At 56.3% G+C, this 16,666-nt stretch overlaps 2 protein-coding genes across 7 annotated transcripts in view; both read left to right on the forward strand.

The window, feature by feature from the left end:
• ARID3B (AT-rich interaction domain 3B) overlaps window positions 1–4,685 on the forward strand; it is a 33,391-nt gene extending 28,706 nt beyond the window's left edge. For 2 of the 5 annotated variants that reach the window (XM_080626678.1, XM_080626674.1), the window contains exon 8: window positions 29–906. In XM_080626678.1, coding sequence (XP_080482804.1) covers window positions 29–324 — 296 coding nt within the window. In that variant the 3' untranslated portion in view covers window positions 325–906. Of the gene's footprint in view, window positions 1–28 lie in introns of all 5 variants that reach the window. The other 3 variants (XM_080626676.1, XM_080626677.1, XM_080626675.1) reach the window with 3 other exon arrangements.
• Window positions 4,686–7,570: 2,885 nt separating this feature from the next.
• Window positions 7,571–16,570, forward strand: CLK3 (CDC like kinase 3). Of its 2 annotated transcripts, XM_080626691.1 has the most exons (13): window positions 7,571–7,638; window positions 7,793–7,944; window positions 9,566–9,773; window positions 11,835–11,928; window positions 12,199–12,265; window positions 12,877–12,993; window positions 13,346–13,512; window positions 13,639–13,733; window positions 14,632–14,761; window positions 15,181–15,263; window positions 15,610–15,689; window positions 15,845–15,935; window positions 16,190–16,570. In XM_080626691.1, exons 2-13 carry the CDS (start codon window positions 7,793–7,795, stop codon window positions 16,373–16,375), a joined length of 1,470 nt encoding a protein of 489 aa, XP_080482817.1. In that variant the 5' UTR covers window positions 7,571–7,638; the 3' UTR covers window positions 16,376–16,570. The 2 variants fall into 2 exon arrangements, with proteins under 2 accessions (XP_080482817.1, XP_080482818.1); XM_080626692.1 differs by lacking the exon at window positions 7,571–7,638 and having other exon boundaries at window positions 7,819–7,944; window positions 9,535–9,773.
• The last annotated feature ends 96 nt before the right edge of the window (window positions 16,571–16,666 follow it).

The following is a 16,666-nucleotide window of genomic DNA, read 5'->3' on the forward strand; positions in this document are numbered from 1 at the left end:
CTAACCCTCACCTCTTCCTTCTTGAAAGAAGACAAAGCAGACTCGGCGGCAGCAGCAGCGCTGAACTTGTCACCTAATGGCATTGGGAGCATCAACATGTCCGTGGAGATCAACGGCACAACTTATGCTGGTGAGAAAGAACCTGGTCAGAGCCAGGCTGGTGGCACAGGGAGAGGGTGGCATGATCCTGGGGCTGGTCTTTGCCAAAATAAAGCAGGCACAACTTGCCCAGCTTGGATTGTTCAGCAAGAGGTGGTTTCTCTTGCCTTTGGCCCTAGGGATGAATGCCCTTTCCTTCTGGTGGTGGTTGTGTTAAACATCTGAAGGAAGGGACATCTGTAGACGTGTTCATAGGAAGGAGCATTATCCCTGTTCTCCTGAGGAGTGGCTTTACTCAGGTTTACCTTACGCATCTCTGGGAAGTGGGAATTGTCCCCCTCGTGCTCTGCTCAAGCCATTCACATCTGCAGGTCACAGAGGTGACAGAGCCAAGGTACGAGGCCTGGTGCTGCAGCACGATCAAAGCTGCTTCTCCTCCAAAGGTGTTGAAGCCATTTGAGATCTTTGCCTTCTGTAAAGCACGAGCCTGGCAGAGCAAGTCCCAGGGGATCCCTCCCTGGACCCTGGTGGCCACTGATGCCACAGGCCCGCGTGGTTTTGCACTGAGCCTCTCTGTTGGGCTGTTTGGGGTTGGATGGATGCCCTTTGCACTGTCCCCCCAGCCGTGCCACCCCCAGCCCCATTAACCCTTCCCTTGCCCTGCCTTGCAGGAGTGCTCTTTGCCCAGAAGCCCGTCGTCCACCTCATTGCAGGCTCCAGCACCCAAAGCTCGTGCAGCAGCAGCAGCAGCTCCCACTGCTCTCCCAGCCCTACCTCATCGCGGGGAACCCCCGGCGCGGAGCCCTCCACCAGCTGGTCTCTCTGATGGAAGGCCCGGCCTCCTGTCTCACACTGGCCTCCAGCTTCCTCCCTGCCCTCCGCAGGGAGCGAGCCAGGAAGGAGTCGCACAGATTTACCTCATCTCAAGGAACCTGGTTCTGGGCTTGGCCAACGGCAAGATGATGATGATGATGCTGCTGCTGCTGAAACCTTTCCATGCCAGCAAGTTTTTCCTCATCGTCTGTTTGCCCAGCCTTTCTTCTTTGTTCTCCCCTTTCTTTCCTCCCTTTTGCTGTTCGTTTTCTTCCTCCTCCTCCTCCTCCCAGGGTTTGCTGTGTTCCTGTTGGGGTGGGACATGGAGGGAAGGGGGGGGGCCTGGCGTTTTCCAATCAGGGATCATCTCTAGGAGCTGCGGGATGGGTGAGAGATGGCCACGACGTCACCAAGGCAGGTGGAAAGAGCTGGAGATGGGGCAGGGAAACTTGGTTCTCCTCGAACCCGCAGCCACTGGGCTCTTCCCACAAAACAGCTCCATGTGTTGACAATCCTGAGACCCCGTCCTCATGTGGTTTGTGCTGCAGAAGGCCAAAAGCCTCCTCGCTTTTCTTCTTCAGGCTCTGCTGTGCTCTGGTGTTCGTATGTTGAACCACGTGCTCTTGGCTTAGGAGCCAACTTCTTCTCTGAGGCCTTGGCAAGAGGAGAGGGACCTTCTCACTGCTACATTTGACCCATAGACACATTAAAAACCATCCCATCGGCTACTTCATCCTCCTGGCTGGTGCTGGCCTCATCACTCCTGTTGCCTTCAGGCTTTCAGCCGAGTTTTCAATGCCCTTCACCTTGTCAGTCTCTCCCCTTGAGGAACTCATCCCACTGACATTCACCCTGGACTGCTTGTGGCTTGGTGTTTTGATCCGCTGCCCCTTTGACACAACCTTAGCTTGACGGAGGCTTCCCAGGGTGACTTCCTTCTCGTAAGGTGTCTTTCAGTAGCCCCTGGAAGAAGCCCTCCACATCTGGGCACCAAGACAGCAGAGGGTGATGCGCAGATGTAATTGAGCAGGTCTGCGGGGTGCGTGCAGGCATCATGGTTAACGTCGCACACATCTTCTTGCTGGTCTCTGAACAAGCCCAGTCCCCTTCTAATTGCACGTGAGCAAAAAGAAAGCAGCTCTCGGTGGAGTTGAGACCTTTTGCTCTGCTGGGTGGAAGCAGAGGAAAGGAAATCAAGCCCTTCCATGCCCTTGTTCCCCTCAAACCTCCAGCTGCCAGCAAGCAAAGGCTGGCCCTGGCTCTCCTTAGTGACTCTATGAGCTCAGGTGGTCTCCTCCTGTCCCTCTTCTTCTTCTTTGGCCTTTCCCAGCCATGCTTTCCCCAGCCTGGAGATGGGGTGCAAGCACCATCCTGCCCTGGTGACGTCCTTCCCATCCTCCAGACCCGAGTCAGGTTTTGTTGAGCAGATGAAATACCTCAGATACGTACTTGTTGTTGGGGGTTTTTGTTGGTTGGTTTGGGGTCGGTTGGTTTTGAACCTCTTCAGGAAGCCTCGGCATCTCTTATCGCTTGGTTTTATACGTGGTTGTGCTGGCGTTGTGTTTGATTGTTTCTTTTTAACTCGATCACCAAAGACAAAGTTTGGCAAAAGGCAAAGGAAAAGGCTGAGCGAAGGAGCAGTGGCTTCCCCAGCCTTCAGCCCGCGGGGACAACCTGAGCAGCACTGCCCCAGGACACGTGCATGGCCCAGCAGGACAGGTAGAGGTAGGAGAAGCAGGCAGGAGCAGCCCCTTACCTAAAAGAGCTGTCCTTCCTGTTGGACACGAGCGTGTCTCCAAGCTCCTGGTGCCTTTTCCAAGCTCCTGCATCAGTGCTTGCCTTTGGCAGAGGTGCTCAGGGCAGCTTGGAGGTGCCAGCTCTGCTTTAGGTGACACGTTGTGGGACACAGACACGGTTTCTGGCCCCTGGCAGCATGGCTCAGCCTTGTGGTGCTGCACCCAGCCACCACTTTATCCCACATGGAGCTACTTGTGTCTGCACTACAAGACTAAGCCACACTGGGCAGCCTTTGGGAAGAAGCCCTGTGCTCCCAGGATGTCCTGCTCCCAGAAGCTCTTTGCTTTATACTACTGAAAAGCCGTGGCTTTAAAAAGCACGGAGCCAGGAGCAGCCCTGTCAGCAGCAGGAGGATTGGGCTTAAATATGTACCTAGAAATGAATGAATAATGCTTTAAAGTCTCAAATGCCAGCTTCTCCTTCGTAATCCCCCAGCACTCCTTGGCTGTGCTGCTGCTCTGGCCTTGAGGACTCGTGCTAAGGCTTGGGTAAGCCTCGGGCAGCACCTCCAAGTCACAAGAGGCTCTCACACTCTCTAATGGTGAGCTGAGATGCTAGGGGTTGATTGATCCTGCTGCCTGCCATCCTGGGGACGTGAGGAGGAAGAGGAGGATGCACGTGTCCTGGGAGAGATGCTGCTCCCTGGTATCCCAGTGCTCAGCTGGGCATGGGGAAGCCGAGCTGCTCACTGGCTGTGGGGCGGTTGCTTGGCAGATCCCACGAGGCCCCCACCACGCTTCCTCCTGGGGGAGGATTTCCCAGCCTCTGGGACTCTTTCAGATTGTTGGGGTTTCCCCTTTTTTATCTGGTTTTGCTTTTTCTTTGGGGGTGGGGTTTCCTCTGAGTGGGACTGGGGCACTTTTTGCTTTTCCTTACGCTTTCTTCTCTGGTCCTGGGGAGCAGAGGTTTAGTAATGGGTGGTTTTGCTTATGTATCACATGCTAACATTGTGTGTTCTTGCACAGAAAGGCACTCGAATCACTGACCTGCTCCAACAGCTCTGACACTACTAGAGTATTAATGTTTATAAGCTTTACACAACTAGACTGGAACTAGACAGGGACTAACAGATTGTTTTGTATCCGATTCAGGGAAAGAAGCAAGTCGGGATGCGTAACAGATACCTCAGTAAAAAATAAGCTGCGACAATAAACTGGTCCTTCCTCAGCACGCGGTGTGCAGGATGGACCCCTCAGACTGTGAAGAGTAACCCTTCCCCTAAGCCCGGCTTTAACACTGGCTTAACCCTTGTTTTTGCTGAGCTCCAGACCTACTGAGGTGCCGGGCTTTGGGGCCGGGGTTACGGAACCCAGCAGCAGGGATGGGGCAGAGGAGCCAGGGGATGCGGAGTGAGGATCCTCTCTCCGGCTGCCCTGCATTTCACTCGCCCGTGTTCGATAGTCGAGTTCTCAGGGTTTCGATGCTGCGGGTAGGCCTGCTCCTCGGGTGAAGCGCTCTGCTTTGCTGAAGGCTCTCTCCAGCTCCAGACCAGCCAAGGTTTTGCAATGAGCAGCCAAACCTCACACACCAAAACGAGAGAGGCCCCACGCAGCCTCCGATGCTGCTGCGGGGGGGGGAGAGTCACCAGCTGGGTTCAATGTCCAACACAAACCACAAACCCAAACCTGCTTCTCCTCCTCTGGCAGCTCCCAGTGTCCGGTTGAGCTGGGAAAGGGGGAAGAGGCGAGGGGGAGGCTGCTCTGCTCCCAAAGTGAATGTGAACGCCCCATGCCTGTGTGTGTGCTCCATAGGGATTCACATCGGAACACCGGTTCTCCAAGCAGCTGCAGCAGCCTTGCTACTAGTTTTCTTAGCTATTTAAAAAGAAGATAACTAAAGAAAGGTGTGATAGCCTAGGCGGTGGATAAATACCTCAACGTCTCCTTCCAACACGTGTCTGTATATGTTGTTGTTGGGTTTTTTCTATCTTACAGGTTATCTGAATGTTTATATTCCAATAAACTTCTACCTCTTCACACGCTGCCCCTGCGCGTCTCCTCTGTCCCGGGGTCCTCACTCCAAGAGGATTTCAGTGTTTCCCAGCCCCTTTCTTCATACCAGGGGAGGTGCTCCTGGGGGCTGGGGGAGGTTTGGGTCCTTGCAGGGCTTTGTGCTCCTGGTTTGGACCTTTGCAAGGAGGGCTGGGCTGTGTCAGCCTGGTGTGGTGCAGCTCTGAGCGGTGGGTACCAGCGCGGTGATGCTGGGGCTCACTGCATGGGAGCCTCCCTCCTCACAGTCCCGAGCATCCCCGTTACGGGCTCGCTTTGCCTGGGCTCTGGTCGCAGCCTGTCCTGGCAGCAGACAGGCCACGGCAGAGCCTTTCCCCCAGGATTATTCCCTACCGGTGGGGTTTGGCTTGTCCCAGCTCCAGCTTTTCCCCACTGGAGCTCAGCTGCCCTTAAGGCCGGGTGCCTGAAGCAGTTACGGTGGGTGCTGGTAACGGCGGGGAGCAGACACCCTTGGTGCATGGGGTTTCTCCCCCAGCAGCACCACAACTGGAGGCAGGATGGTGCTGGGATAGAAGAGGGGGTGCTCAGGGACATGGTCTCGGGGGGGGGGGGCCCAAAGCAGCCACCCCAACCTTACCCCGAGGTGTGGAACATCCCCATGGCTCCCCCAGCCCTGTCACTGCTGTGCTGCATCCCCCAGCACCAAAAGGGACCCAAATCACTGCCCCTGCCTCCTCCCCAGCCCCACAGGCTCTGTGCACCCGTGGTGGCCACGCTGCAGCCCTCCCAGCTCACCCCGCAGCGTTGGCAGCCGCTGTCTGGGCTGGAATCCACCCCTCCAGGCAAGCTCCCATTCCCAGCCTCCTTCCCTCCATCCCTCCCCTCCCTGCACAGCCTGCGTTCTTTAACAAGGGCCTGGAGAGAGCCCAGCGCGGATTGGAGCATCCTGGTGGGACCCTGCTTGTTTTTCTCTTCCAAACACTGAGATCCCTTCGCCAGACCCTGGAAATCCAAGGTCCCCAAGGAAGCACAGGAAGGCTCCTCTTCAATCCCTAGGGCTGACAGCACCCCAGAGGACTGAGACCCCTCCTGAGCCGATCAGGAGGTCACACTGACCAGCACCAACCTCCAGCCCCGGAGATGGTGGCTCAGAGGCCAGGTTGGACACAGGGGCTTGGAGCACCCTGCTCCAGTGGAAGGTGTCCCTGCCCGTGGCAGGGGTTGGAGCTGGAGGAGCTTTAAGGTCTCTTCCACCCAACACTGGCTGTGGCTCCATGGATCCACGGCTCTATAGCTCTGTGGCTCTATAGCTCTGTGGCTCTATGGATCTTTAGCTCTATGGCTCTATAGCTCTATGGCTCTATAGCTCTTTGGCTCTATAGCTCTATGACTCTATAGCTCTATGGCTCTATAGCTCTATGGCTCTATAGCTCTATGACTCTATAGCTCTATGGCTCTATTGCTCTATGGCTCTATAACTCTATGGCTCTATGGCTCTATGGCTCTATGGCTCTATGGCTCTATAGCTCTTTGGCTCTATGGCTCTATAGCTCTATAGCTCTATGACTCTATAGCTCTATAGCTCTATAGCTCTATGACTCTATAGCTCTATGGCTCTATGACTCTATAGCTCTATGGCTCTATAGCTCTATGACTCTATAGCTCTATGGCTCTATAGCTCTATGGCTCTATGGCTCTATGGCTCTATAGCTCTATGGCTCTATAGCTCTATGACTCTATAGCTCTATGGCTCTATAGCTCTATAGCTCTATGGCTCTATAACTCTACGGCTCTATGGCTCTATGGCTCTATAACTCTATGGCTCTATAGCTCTATGGCTCTATGGCTCTATAGCTCTATGGCTCTATGGCTCTATAGCTCTATGGCTCTATAACTCTATAGCTCTATGACTCTATAGCTCTATGGCTCTATAGCTCTATGGCTCTATGGCTCTATGGCTCTATAGCTCTATGACTCTATAGCTCTATGGCTCTATAGCTCTATGGCTCTATAGCTCTATAGCTCTATGGCTCTATAACTCTACGGCTCTATGGCTCTATGGCTCTATGGCTCTATAGCTCTATGGCTCTATAACTCTATGGCTCTATAGCTCTATGGCTCTATGGCTCTATGGCTCTATAGCTCTATGGCTCTATGGCTCTATAGCTCTATGGCTCTATAACTCTATGGCTCTATGGCTCTATAGCTCTATAGCTCTATGGCTCTATAGCTCTATGACTCTATAGCTCTATGGCTCTATAGCTCTATGGCTCTATGGCTCTATGGCTCTATAGCTCTATGGCTCTATGGCTCTATAGCTCTATGGCTCTATAACTCTATGGCTCTATGGCTCTATAGCTCTATGGCTCTATAGCTCTATAGCTCTATGACTCTATAGCTCTATGACTCTATAGCTCTATGGCTCTATAGCTCTATGACTCTATGGCTCTATGGCTCTATAGCTCTATAACTCTATGGCTCTATGACTCTATAGCTCTATGGCTCTATAGCTCTATGGCTCTATGGCTCTATAGCTCTATAACTCTATGGCTCTATAGCTCTATGGCTCTATGGCTCTATGGCTCTATAGCTCTATGGCTCTATAGCTCTATAACTCTATGGCTCTATGGCTCTATAGCTCTATGGCTCTATGGCTCTATAGCTCTATAACTCTATAGCTCTATGGCTCTATGGCTCTATAACTCTATGGCTCTATGGCTCTATAGCTCTATGGCTCTATGGCTCTATAGCTCTATAGCTCTATGGCTCCATGTCTCCATGTTACAAGGTCACAGCGAGGGCCCAGGCCGTGCTCTCCCGGGGCAGGCCCGTTCCCAATCGCCCGTCCCGGCTGAACCGCGACCCCGGGGCGGGCGGAGCCGCGCGGGGCGGGACCGGAAGCGGAAGCGGAGCGGAGCTGAGCGGCGGCGCTGGGGGCCGGTGGGGCCGGGCCGCAGCCGCGGAGGGGCGCGGAGCCGCGGTGAGAGCCGGGGAGCGGGGCTGGGGCCCGGGAGCGCGGTGCGAGCCCGGCGGGGAACCGGTAACGGGGCTGGAGCCCCTCGGAGCGCGGCCGGGGCCGGGCCGCGGTGGGCCGGGGCGGCGCGGGGTGAGCCGGACACCGCCTGTCCCCGCAGATGCATCACTGCAAGAGGTACCGGTCCCCGCAGCCCCAGGGCTGCCTGGGCCACCGCTGGAAGAGGAGGAGGTCCCGCAGCAGGGACGGCTGCGAGGGGAGGCTGCGGGAGCCCCCCCGCAGGGAGCTCGGCCGGAGGTCACGGTCCAGGAGGTGAGGGCAGGGAACGGGCAGCGGGAGCCGGGAATCAACCGGGGTGGGAAAGCCCTTTAAGCACATCCAGTTCAGCCGTTCCCCAGCACTGCCAAGGCCACCCCTAACCCATGGCACTGAGGCCTCGTCTCCACGCTGTGTGAACACTTGCAGGGACGGTGCCTGCAGCCCTGCCCTGGGCAGCCTGTTCCAATGCCTGAGCACCCTTTGGGGCAGGAATTGTTCCTCAGCTCCATCTAAACCTGCCCTGGTGCCGCTTGAGGCCGGTTCCATCCAATCACCCCGGTCCCTGCCCTGGGCTGCCTCAGCAGCAGCGTTCGTTTCCTGGCTGCAGCTCGGCTTTAAGCCTGTAAATCCCAGCGGTGGAAGTAAAGGGTTTAATGCCGTGAGCATCCCTCCCGCGTTCCGGCCCCAGCACCTTTAAGCAGCGCCTTTAACATTGCTAAGGGGGAAGAGCCTGCCCTGGGATGGTGCTTCCTGGTTCCGATGCTGTGGGGGCATTGGAGCCTCTCTGTCCCACAGCCCGCTTGCTCCTGCCAGGATTACAGATGGGAGAGGGAGCGGCCGTGCCCTCCCCTGTGCTCTCAGAAAGAATCCAGTGCTGCCAATGGAGCTTTCCTGCTCTGGATTTTACCTCTCTTTGTTCAGCATTCCCACAGGGACAGTCAGGTGCTGGATAAGGGCTGGGAGCTGCACTGAGGGTTCTGGAATAGGTGGGGACTGAAAGAGGCTGCTCCGTGGTGCCGGAGCCGGTGCAGGCAGAAGGGAGCTGGGTTCATCCTGACATGTTCTACAGGTGAATGTCTGGCTTGGGATTACTTGAAGGAAGCAGATCAGGAAGCACTTCTGGTGCACGCAGTGGGGTTGGGATGCCCCATTGAATGGGGTTGGGATGGCCCCAGGCTTAGTGAAAACCTTCCTGCCCCTTTATCCTCAGCCTAAACTCACAGGTTCATTGGTCTCCTCTGCGCTTGAGGCCTTCAGGTTGTTCTTTGCATTCCTCTGGATCTTAAAAGTCCACCGTGGGGTCGGGTATCCATGTGGGAGCGTCTCCTACCTAAACCACAGCTTCTCGCCGGAGCTGTGACACAGGGCTTGGAGTGGAAGCTGGGTTATCAGACCTAGGTTAGAAGCACAGCTCCAGTCCGAGGTGCTGGCTCATGGAGCGTGGGGCAGGAGCCAGACCACACCACGGAGACCAAGTCTTCCTTGTGGCTGCTGCTCATGACCTGCAGATGTGTGTGTGTGTGCTCGGTGGTTTGGGGCCTCCAGTCCCCCTGGGGCAGTGAGTGCAGCATCGCTGTTGGCTTCAGGCCTCCTTTGGTTAAGAACTAATGAGGGATCCTCCTGGGGGCTGTGACACAGCGCTTGTGTGTGCCGGCAGAGGTGGCTCAGGTGAGGCAGGCAGCTCGGATCCAGCTCACAGTGGGTGCTTTCCCCCCGTCCCCTTATCACCACACCATGTCCTCTTCCAGCCACTTGAGAAGCGGTCTCTGAGCGGCAGCAGGAGGGGTGTTTGGAGCTGGGACCCTCCTGTCGTGCCCCTGTCGCCAGGGCCACTCGGTTCCATGGGGGCCGTGTCTTTTCCAGGCTCCCAGAGCCGTTCTTGCTTGTGCCGCAGCCCTGACAGGATGCCGTACCACCGGCGGTGCAGGCGCGACAGCGATGCCTACAGGTGTGACGAGCGAAGCCCGTCCTTTGCAGAGGATTATTACTCGACCCGCGCGCGGAACTGGCGGCGTTCCAGAGGCCGGGAGCAGCACCGTGCCAGGAAGTACCAGCACCACTGCCAGAAGCGCAGGACCAGGTCTTGTAGCAGTGCCTCCTCGGTGAGTAGCATCCAGAACGAGCTGAGGATTGCTCAGGGTTTTAACTGTTCTTGCCTCCTTCCAGCTCGGAGCGCTGGGTGAGTACCTCTGATCCCATTCCTCTGTGTGTGTTTCATTGCAATGTGGAATGTACAAGTCCAGAGCCTGTGTCTTGTTGAGCAGGGAGTGTTCGTAGCTCTTGGTTTCGCGCTAGTCCAGCCCCTGTGTAGCCTGAATACGTGAGGAGCCCAAGCTCTGTGCTGAGTATAGCCAGGAGGGGTTCAGGGCAGGCTGATCGTGACAGCCCAGTGAGGGGGAGCCCTGGCCCGGGCCAGCCTGGCTGCAGGGACCGCACTGGTGGGGCTCGGACGTGGCCGGGGCTCTGTTGTGCTCCCTGCAGCCCCTGGGGGGGTTGGTTTGCAGCATTGGTACCCAGCTCCCGTGGGGGCACATCCAGCTGCCTCCGTGCCAGCATCCCATAACAGATGGCATCAATCAGCCCAAGTCGTAGCCCTGGTGGTGTTCACCCCTGTCCCACCGGGCGCGGGGAAAGGCTTCTGCCTTCTGAGGATGTGCACGCGTCCTCCTTCCCTGTTTCCATATGAGCAGCTTCAAACTTGCCTCTTGTCCACTGCTTCCCAGGATTAATAGGGAATATTTGGAAGCGGGTGGGAAAGCTGCTCCTGGGGATGCCCTGGAAGCGTTGGGAGGTCTCTGCCTCGCCCCTTCTCTCCTGTAAGGGACGTTTCCATCTTCCACCCGTTTGTTGCTTTTACGTGTTTTGACAGCTCAGTGAGGGAGCCCTGATCCCTGCAGTCCCAGTGGATGCTGCATGCCCGGGAACTCTGCTTTCCTCCTCCTGGTTCTCTCCAGTTGCCTTCTTAAGCCTTGTTTTAGGAAGAGCCAGGCTCAGGATGGAAGCCCTCCGGTGTGGTCGGGGTGTGCGTGTGATGATGATAACGGGGTGCAGGTTTGGGGCTGGTGCGATCTCAACCCTTTGAAGCCTCACATCTGTCTCACTGTCCTCTCCCCCTTCTCCTCCTTCAGTTGACCTTTAGGGGTTGGATTGTAGCTCATTATTCCGGACTAGCTGTGGGGGGCACAGAAAGAGAAGCCTGGGAATGGTGAGCTTTGGATTCATTTCCTTGGCTGTGGAGATTGTAAGTTACTTTGAAGGCTGACTAGAAACAGAGCAGGAATTAGGGCAGTCTTGCTTTGTGGACCCCAGCTCCCTGCAGGAACGTTCGGCTGGTTTTCCAGTAGAAGCTGGAGGTAGCAGTGGGGAACGTGGCCTCATACCTTTAGGGGATGCCTGGAATGAAATGGTCCCTGGGGATTCATTCAGCTGAAGTCCTCCCAGGCTTACAGCTGCATCCTGCAGCCCCGGGTCTGTTTGCACCGAGCCGGGTGTGTGGATTTTGGGGCAGTGAGTAGCTGGCTCCGTCAGGAAGGGCAGGACACTGGGTAGGTGGTGATGTGTTAACCGAGGCACTAAAGGGCTACTCAGAGGGAGAACTGCTACTCTGGCTTCTACTGGGCAGCTTGTCCAAACCGACAGCTCCAGGTGCCCTTCATCACGTTTGCCATTGGAGAAGGTGAGGTTCTCCTGGCAAAGGCCTTCTCCTCCCCTGCCTGCGGCAGCATCCTCAGGATCTGCTGCTCTCTGGGCAATGGTGGTGCCTCGGAGCTGAGCATCCCAGCTGCTGCCTCCCTTCTGATACTCACAGAACCCCAGCCTGGTTTGGGTTGGAAAGCACCTTAAGCTCATGCACTTCCAACCCCCTGCCACGGGCACCTCACCCTAGACCGTGTGGCCCAAGAAGAGGGGGGCATTTTCCCTCCGCGGAGCGTACGAGCGAGTTTTCTTTACGTACCTGTAGCTGTTGATGACTTTTCTGTTTTGAAGTCAGTTTGTGTCTTGACGTGTCCCTTGCAATATCCCTATCGTTATATATGCTGTGTGCCTTATGAAATGCTGGCATCTGGAAAACGCGACGCACCGTCATCTCCAACCTTTGAATGCCGCCACATTCCCGCCGCTCGGAACCGGTCGTGTGCCGTTGCGGGGGGCGGTGCGTACAGAGAAGCCCACAGAGCAGTAAGCGCAGCAGGAGCGTGGAAGATGACAAGGAAGGTCACCTGGTGTGCAGGATCGGCGATTGGCTTCACGAGCGATGTACAGCCACCTTGCGTAAAACTTTACCTCTTTCTATCCCCGTGTTAGAGCACATCTCTCGTGTCCTCCTCGAGGGGGCTCTGCTGTTTGATTGCTTGTAACTGGAGCGAGCAGTAAATTGCCTCAGGCAGCCGATAGACACTTGAGTGTTAACCAGTGTAGCACTGAGATGCTTTGGTTTTGCTCTGCCGTGGTGATGCTGGGAAGAGGCAGGACCTCAGCTCCCGCCCGGGCTCCCGCGTTCACGTCCGCTCCTGTTCTCTCTCCTAGATGAGATCGTCGGCAGCCTGGGCGAGGGCACCTTTGGCAAGGTGGTGGAGTGCGTGGACCATGCCAGGTGGGCACCTTCCCCTCCAAAGAGCTTGTCCCTGGTGCCTCGGGCTCTCACAAGCGTCACAGTTTGGGCCTGGGAGCAGTTGTCACCTCCCGGTTGTTGAACTCGGTTGTTACAGCGAGTGGAAAGGGGCCTGGTTCCTGCCTGGTTCACAGGGAAGCAGGGATGTGCTCTGCAGCCAAGTGCTTCGGCACAGACTGTTGCACTGCATTAACTGCAGCAGAGGGATGGGCCAGGCAGTGGGGAAAGCGACCTCTTAATGTGCCAGGGTACTCCTCTGGTTTAACCTCTCCTGTGGTTACACTCGACCCCTGCCCCTTCCTGACCCCTTGTCTGGCTCTGAGCTGTGGGGTCAGTGGAGGGGCTGCTGGGGTCTCCTTGGGAATCCCTCTGGCACACTTGGAGAGGGGAGGGGGCTGCAGCTCTTTGGAGTGTTACCCAGCAGCAGCCTTTCCCTTCAAGGTAACTGCTGGCCAAGCAGCATCCATCTCTGGCAGCCCTTGAGAGCATGATTAAGCCTCTTACCACATGCAGACGTGCCCTCGCTGTGTGCAGGAGGACGGGTGTGCGTGGGCTTTGTCTCTGACTCCATCCTTTGGTCTCTTCCCTTACAGAGGCAAATCCCAGGTGGCACTGAAAATCATAAAGAACGTTGGCAAGTACCGAGAGGCAGCCAGGCTGGAGATCAACGTCCTCAAAAAGATCAAAGAGAAGGATAAGGAGAACAAATTGTAAGTTCCTACAAGGCTCCTGGGTGCCACGTCCTTACAGACAAGTGGTGTGCTTGGGCCATAAAACCACAGCCTGGTTTGGGTTGGGAAGGACCTTAAAGCTCACCCAGCTCCAATCTCCAGCCACGGGCTGGGACACCTCCCACTAGAGCAGCTTGCTCCAACCTGGCCTTGAACACTGGCAGGGATGGGGCAGCCACAGCTTCTCTGGGCACCCTGGGCCAAACTCCTCGTGAGGTTTGGAAGAGGAGAGCGGCTGAGTCAGCTGGGCCAGAGCTGTTGCTCACCAACCACTTCTGAAGCAGGCAGAACCGTGCAGAACTGCCCTGCCTGATGTTAACCCTCCGCGCAGCCTCTGTGTCCTGATGTCAGACTGGTTCAACTTCCATGGCCACATGTGCATCGCCTTCGAGCTGCTGGGCAAGAACACTTTCGAGTTCCTGAAGGAGAACAACTTCCAGCCGTACCCTCTCCCTCAGATCCGGCACATGGCCTACCAGCTCTGCCATGCCCTGAGATGTACGTCCCCGGGGCGAGGGGAGGGATGGGAGGGAGCTGAGGAGGAGCTGGGCTGGTGCTTGGATGGGCAGAGTCGTTTGGGTGCTTCATGGTGTGTTTTTCCCTCTCCTCTCTGCCCCGGTGCAGTTTTACATGAGAACCAACTGACCCACACCGACCTCAAGCCAGAAAACATCTTGTTTGTCAACTCGGATTTTGACACTCTCTACAACGAGAAGAAGGTGGGTTGTGCCCAGTGGATGGGGAGCAGCCTGCCCTTCCCTCCCTGCACGCCTTGGATCTTCCCTGTTCCCTGCATGCCCCACCAGGCCTTGGAAGTCTGGTCAATGGGAACAGACTGGCCTTTTCCCTCTCCCATGTCTTCTGAAAGCCCCTCTACTCTGCTCTCGTGACACCTCACTTGGGGCATTGTGTGCAGTTCTGGTGTCCTCAACATCAAAAGGACATGGAACTGTTGGAACAAGCCCAGAGGAGGCCACGAGGATGATCAGGGGCTGGAGCACCTCCTGTATGGAGCCAGGCTGAGAAAGTTGGGGCTGTTCAGCCTGGAGAAGAGAAGCTGCGTGGAGACCTCAGAGCAGCTTCCAGTATCTGAAGGGGGCCTACAAGGATGCTGGGGAGGGACTCTTCATCAGGGACCGTAGTGACAGGACAAGGGGTAACGGGTTCAAACTTAAACAGGGGAAGTTTAGATTGGATCTAAGGAAGAAATTCTTTACTGTGAGGGTGGTGAGGCACTGGAATGGGTTGCCCAGGGAGGTTGCGAATGCTCCATCCTTGGCGGTGTTCAAGGCCAGGTTGGATGAGGCCTTGGGTGCCATGGTTTAGTGTGAGGTGTCCCTGCCCATGGCAGGGGGTTGGAACTGGATGATCTTAAGGTCCTTTCCAACCCAAACCATTCTATGATTCTGTAAGACTGCTTTAGGGGCTCCAGTCCACAACATGGAGGAGCACTGGGGGCTTTCCTCAGCGCTGAGATGTAAAGAGCTCAGAGCTTCGCAGTTACAATCCTTGTCCTTAGCAGCGCAGACTCAGCAGCTCTGGGGCCAGGGCTCCTCTCAAAGCCCAGCTTCACCCTGGGCCAGCTCGCAGAAGTACTGAGCGTTTCTTTGCTTGCAGAGCTGCGAGGAGAAATCCATTCGGAACACGAGCATCCGCGTGGCTGACTTTGGCAGCGCCACCTTCGACCACGAGCACCACACCACGATCGTGGCCACCCGGCACTACCGGCCACCGGAAGTGATCCTGGGTGAGTGCTCCTGGTGCTCCAGAGTGCTGGAGGATGGAGGAGAACCCTTGTCCCAAGGGAACGCTGGAAAACCAGCGTCAGAGCACCCCGGTTCTTGGGGAAAGCCTGTTCCATGCATCGCCGGTGATCCCAAGGTCCTGATGGTGTAGCCATGGATAGGGCAGGCTCTTGGCATGGAGTGCACAGAGGAAAGCCTGTGGGACTTGGGAAGTGCTCCAACTGGCTCCAGGGGAATGTGGAGTCAGCATAAGCTGAAACAGAAGTGTCTGGGGGAGACTCAGCAGTGTTTGCACAGCAGCGGGGAGCGCACAGCTCACTTCTGGGTCTGTCTCTGTAATCCCTGCAGTTGCAACAAGGAACTAGGAGAAATCCGGTGGGAAGGTGTTGGGAGCACCCAGTGACTGTGATTCTCTTTGCAGAGCTGGGCTGGGCGCAGCCGTGCGATGTCTGGAGCACCGGCTGCATCCTCTTTGAGTACTACCGCGGCTTCACGCTCTTCCAGGTATGGTTCTTGCAAGGGGCATTGTAACCTCAAAGTCCTCAATGCCTAAAAGGGCTCAGACTTAGGGGAAGGGAAAGGAAACGCAGACCAGGCACTGAAAATCAGAAGCTGAGTTTGAAAAGAAGCCCAGGAATACTCAGGGTTCGAGGGATCGTGCAAGGCTCGGATCACCTCTGGTTTCTTCACTGTGCCTGTGAAGAACAGAAGAACCAAGAAGCAGAAGGGGGCAGAACTTCCATCATTCCAGAGGCTTATCCCTTCCCCTGCTCTTGGGGGGGTGACAGACCTTTTGTGATCAGCTCTCCCAAGCTCTGAACTAACACCCCGTTGCTGTTTCCCTTTGCAGACCCATGAGAACCGGGAGCATCTCGTCATGATGGAAAAGATCCTCGGGCCAATTCCATCCCACATGATCCACAAAACTCGGTGAGAGCCTGCTCCTGCCCTCAGCCAGCCCAGGCAACTGTTTGTGGCTCATTACTGAGGCTGCAACCTCTGTCCTTGCACTGGGTATAACCATAGGAGACGCACTGGCTGCGCATCCCAGGAGCAGCTTTACTAACGCCACCTTCCCTTGGCAGGAAGCAAAAGTATTTCCACAATGGAAACCTGGTTTGGGATGAGAACACGTCCGATGGGAGATACGTCCAAGAGAACTGCAAGCCCCTGCGGGTAGGTGCTGCTGGAGGCCTGGCTGCACTGATCCTTCCCCATATCGGTGGAGGGGGGCTTCAGGATGGGACTTTCCCATAGGAACTGGCTTTTGCAGAGCCCCAGAGCTCTCCTCTGCAGTCAAAGTTGATTGAAGTGGGTGCAGCTGAGGGATGCTGTGTTGGGTGCCATGCATCACTAACCCAGGGCCTAGGGCTCGGTCCCTGCCCTACCAGAGTGCTGCACCCTCCTCTCTGTCCCCCCTTCTCGTGCAGACCTACATGTTGCACGACTCGCTGGAGCACGCGCAGCTCTTCGACCTGATGAGGAGGATGCTGGAATTCGAGCCGTCCCAGAGGATCACGTTCTCGGAAGCCCTCCTGCATCCCTTCTTTGCCGGCCTCTCCGCAGAGGAAAGGATGCTGTGTGGCCGCGGCGCCAGCCGGGACCTGAGCAGATGACGGCCGGGGCTGGGGTGATTCCTGCTGGATTTGTACCTCCAGGATCGGAGCCCAGCCCCGCTCAGCCTCAGGGGGGCTGGGACACTGCACCAAGGACCCTGGGGCCGGGAAGGGAGGAAAGGCTCCGTTGGAAAGCACAGATTTGTCTATTTATATGTTGTAAAGTTAAAATAAAGTGTTTCTTATTGTTTGCTACTTCCCTTGTAGGCAGGTGGAGGGGGGCTTGCTCCCAAGCACCATGGAGGTGGTGGAAACTAAACTGGAAGCCAAGCAGCAGGGAGCTTTGCTTCA

Source organism: Psittacula echo, assembly GCF_963264785.1.
Source record: "Psittacula echo genome assembly, chromosome: 10".
In the NCBI taxonomy this organism is placed as follows: Eukaryota; Metazoa; Chordata; class Aves; order Psittaciformes; family Psittacidae; genus Psittacula; species Psittacula echo.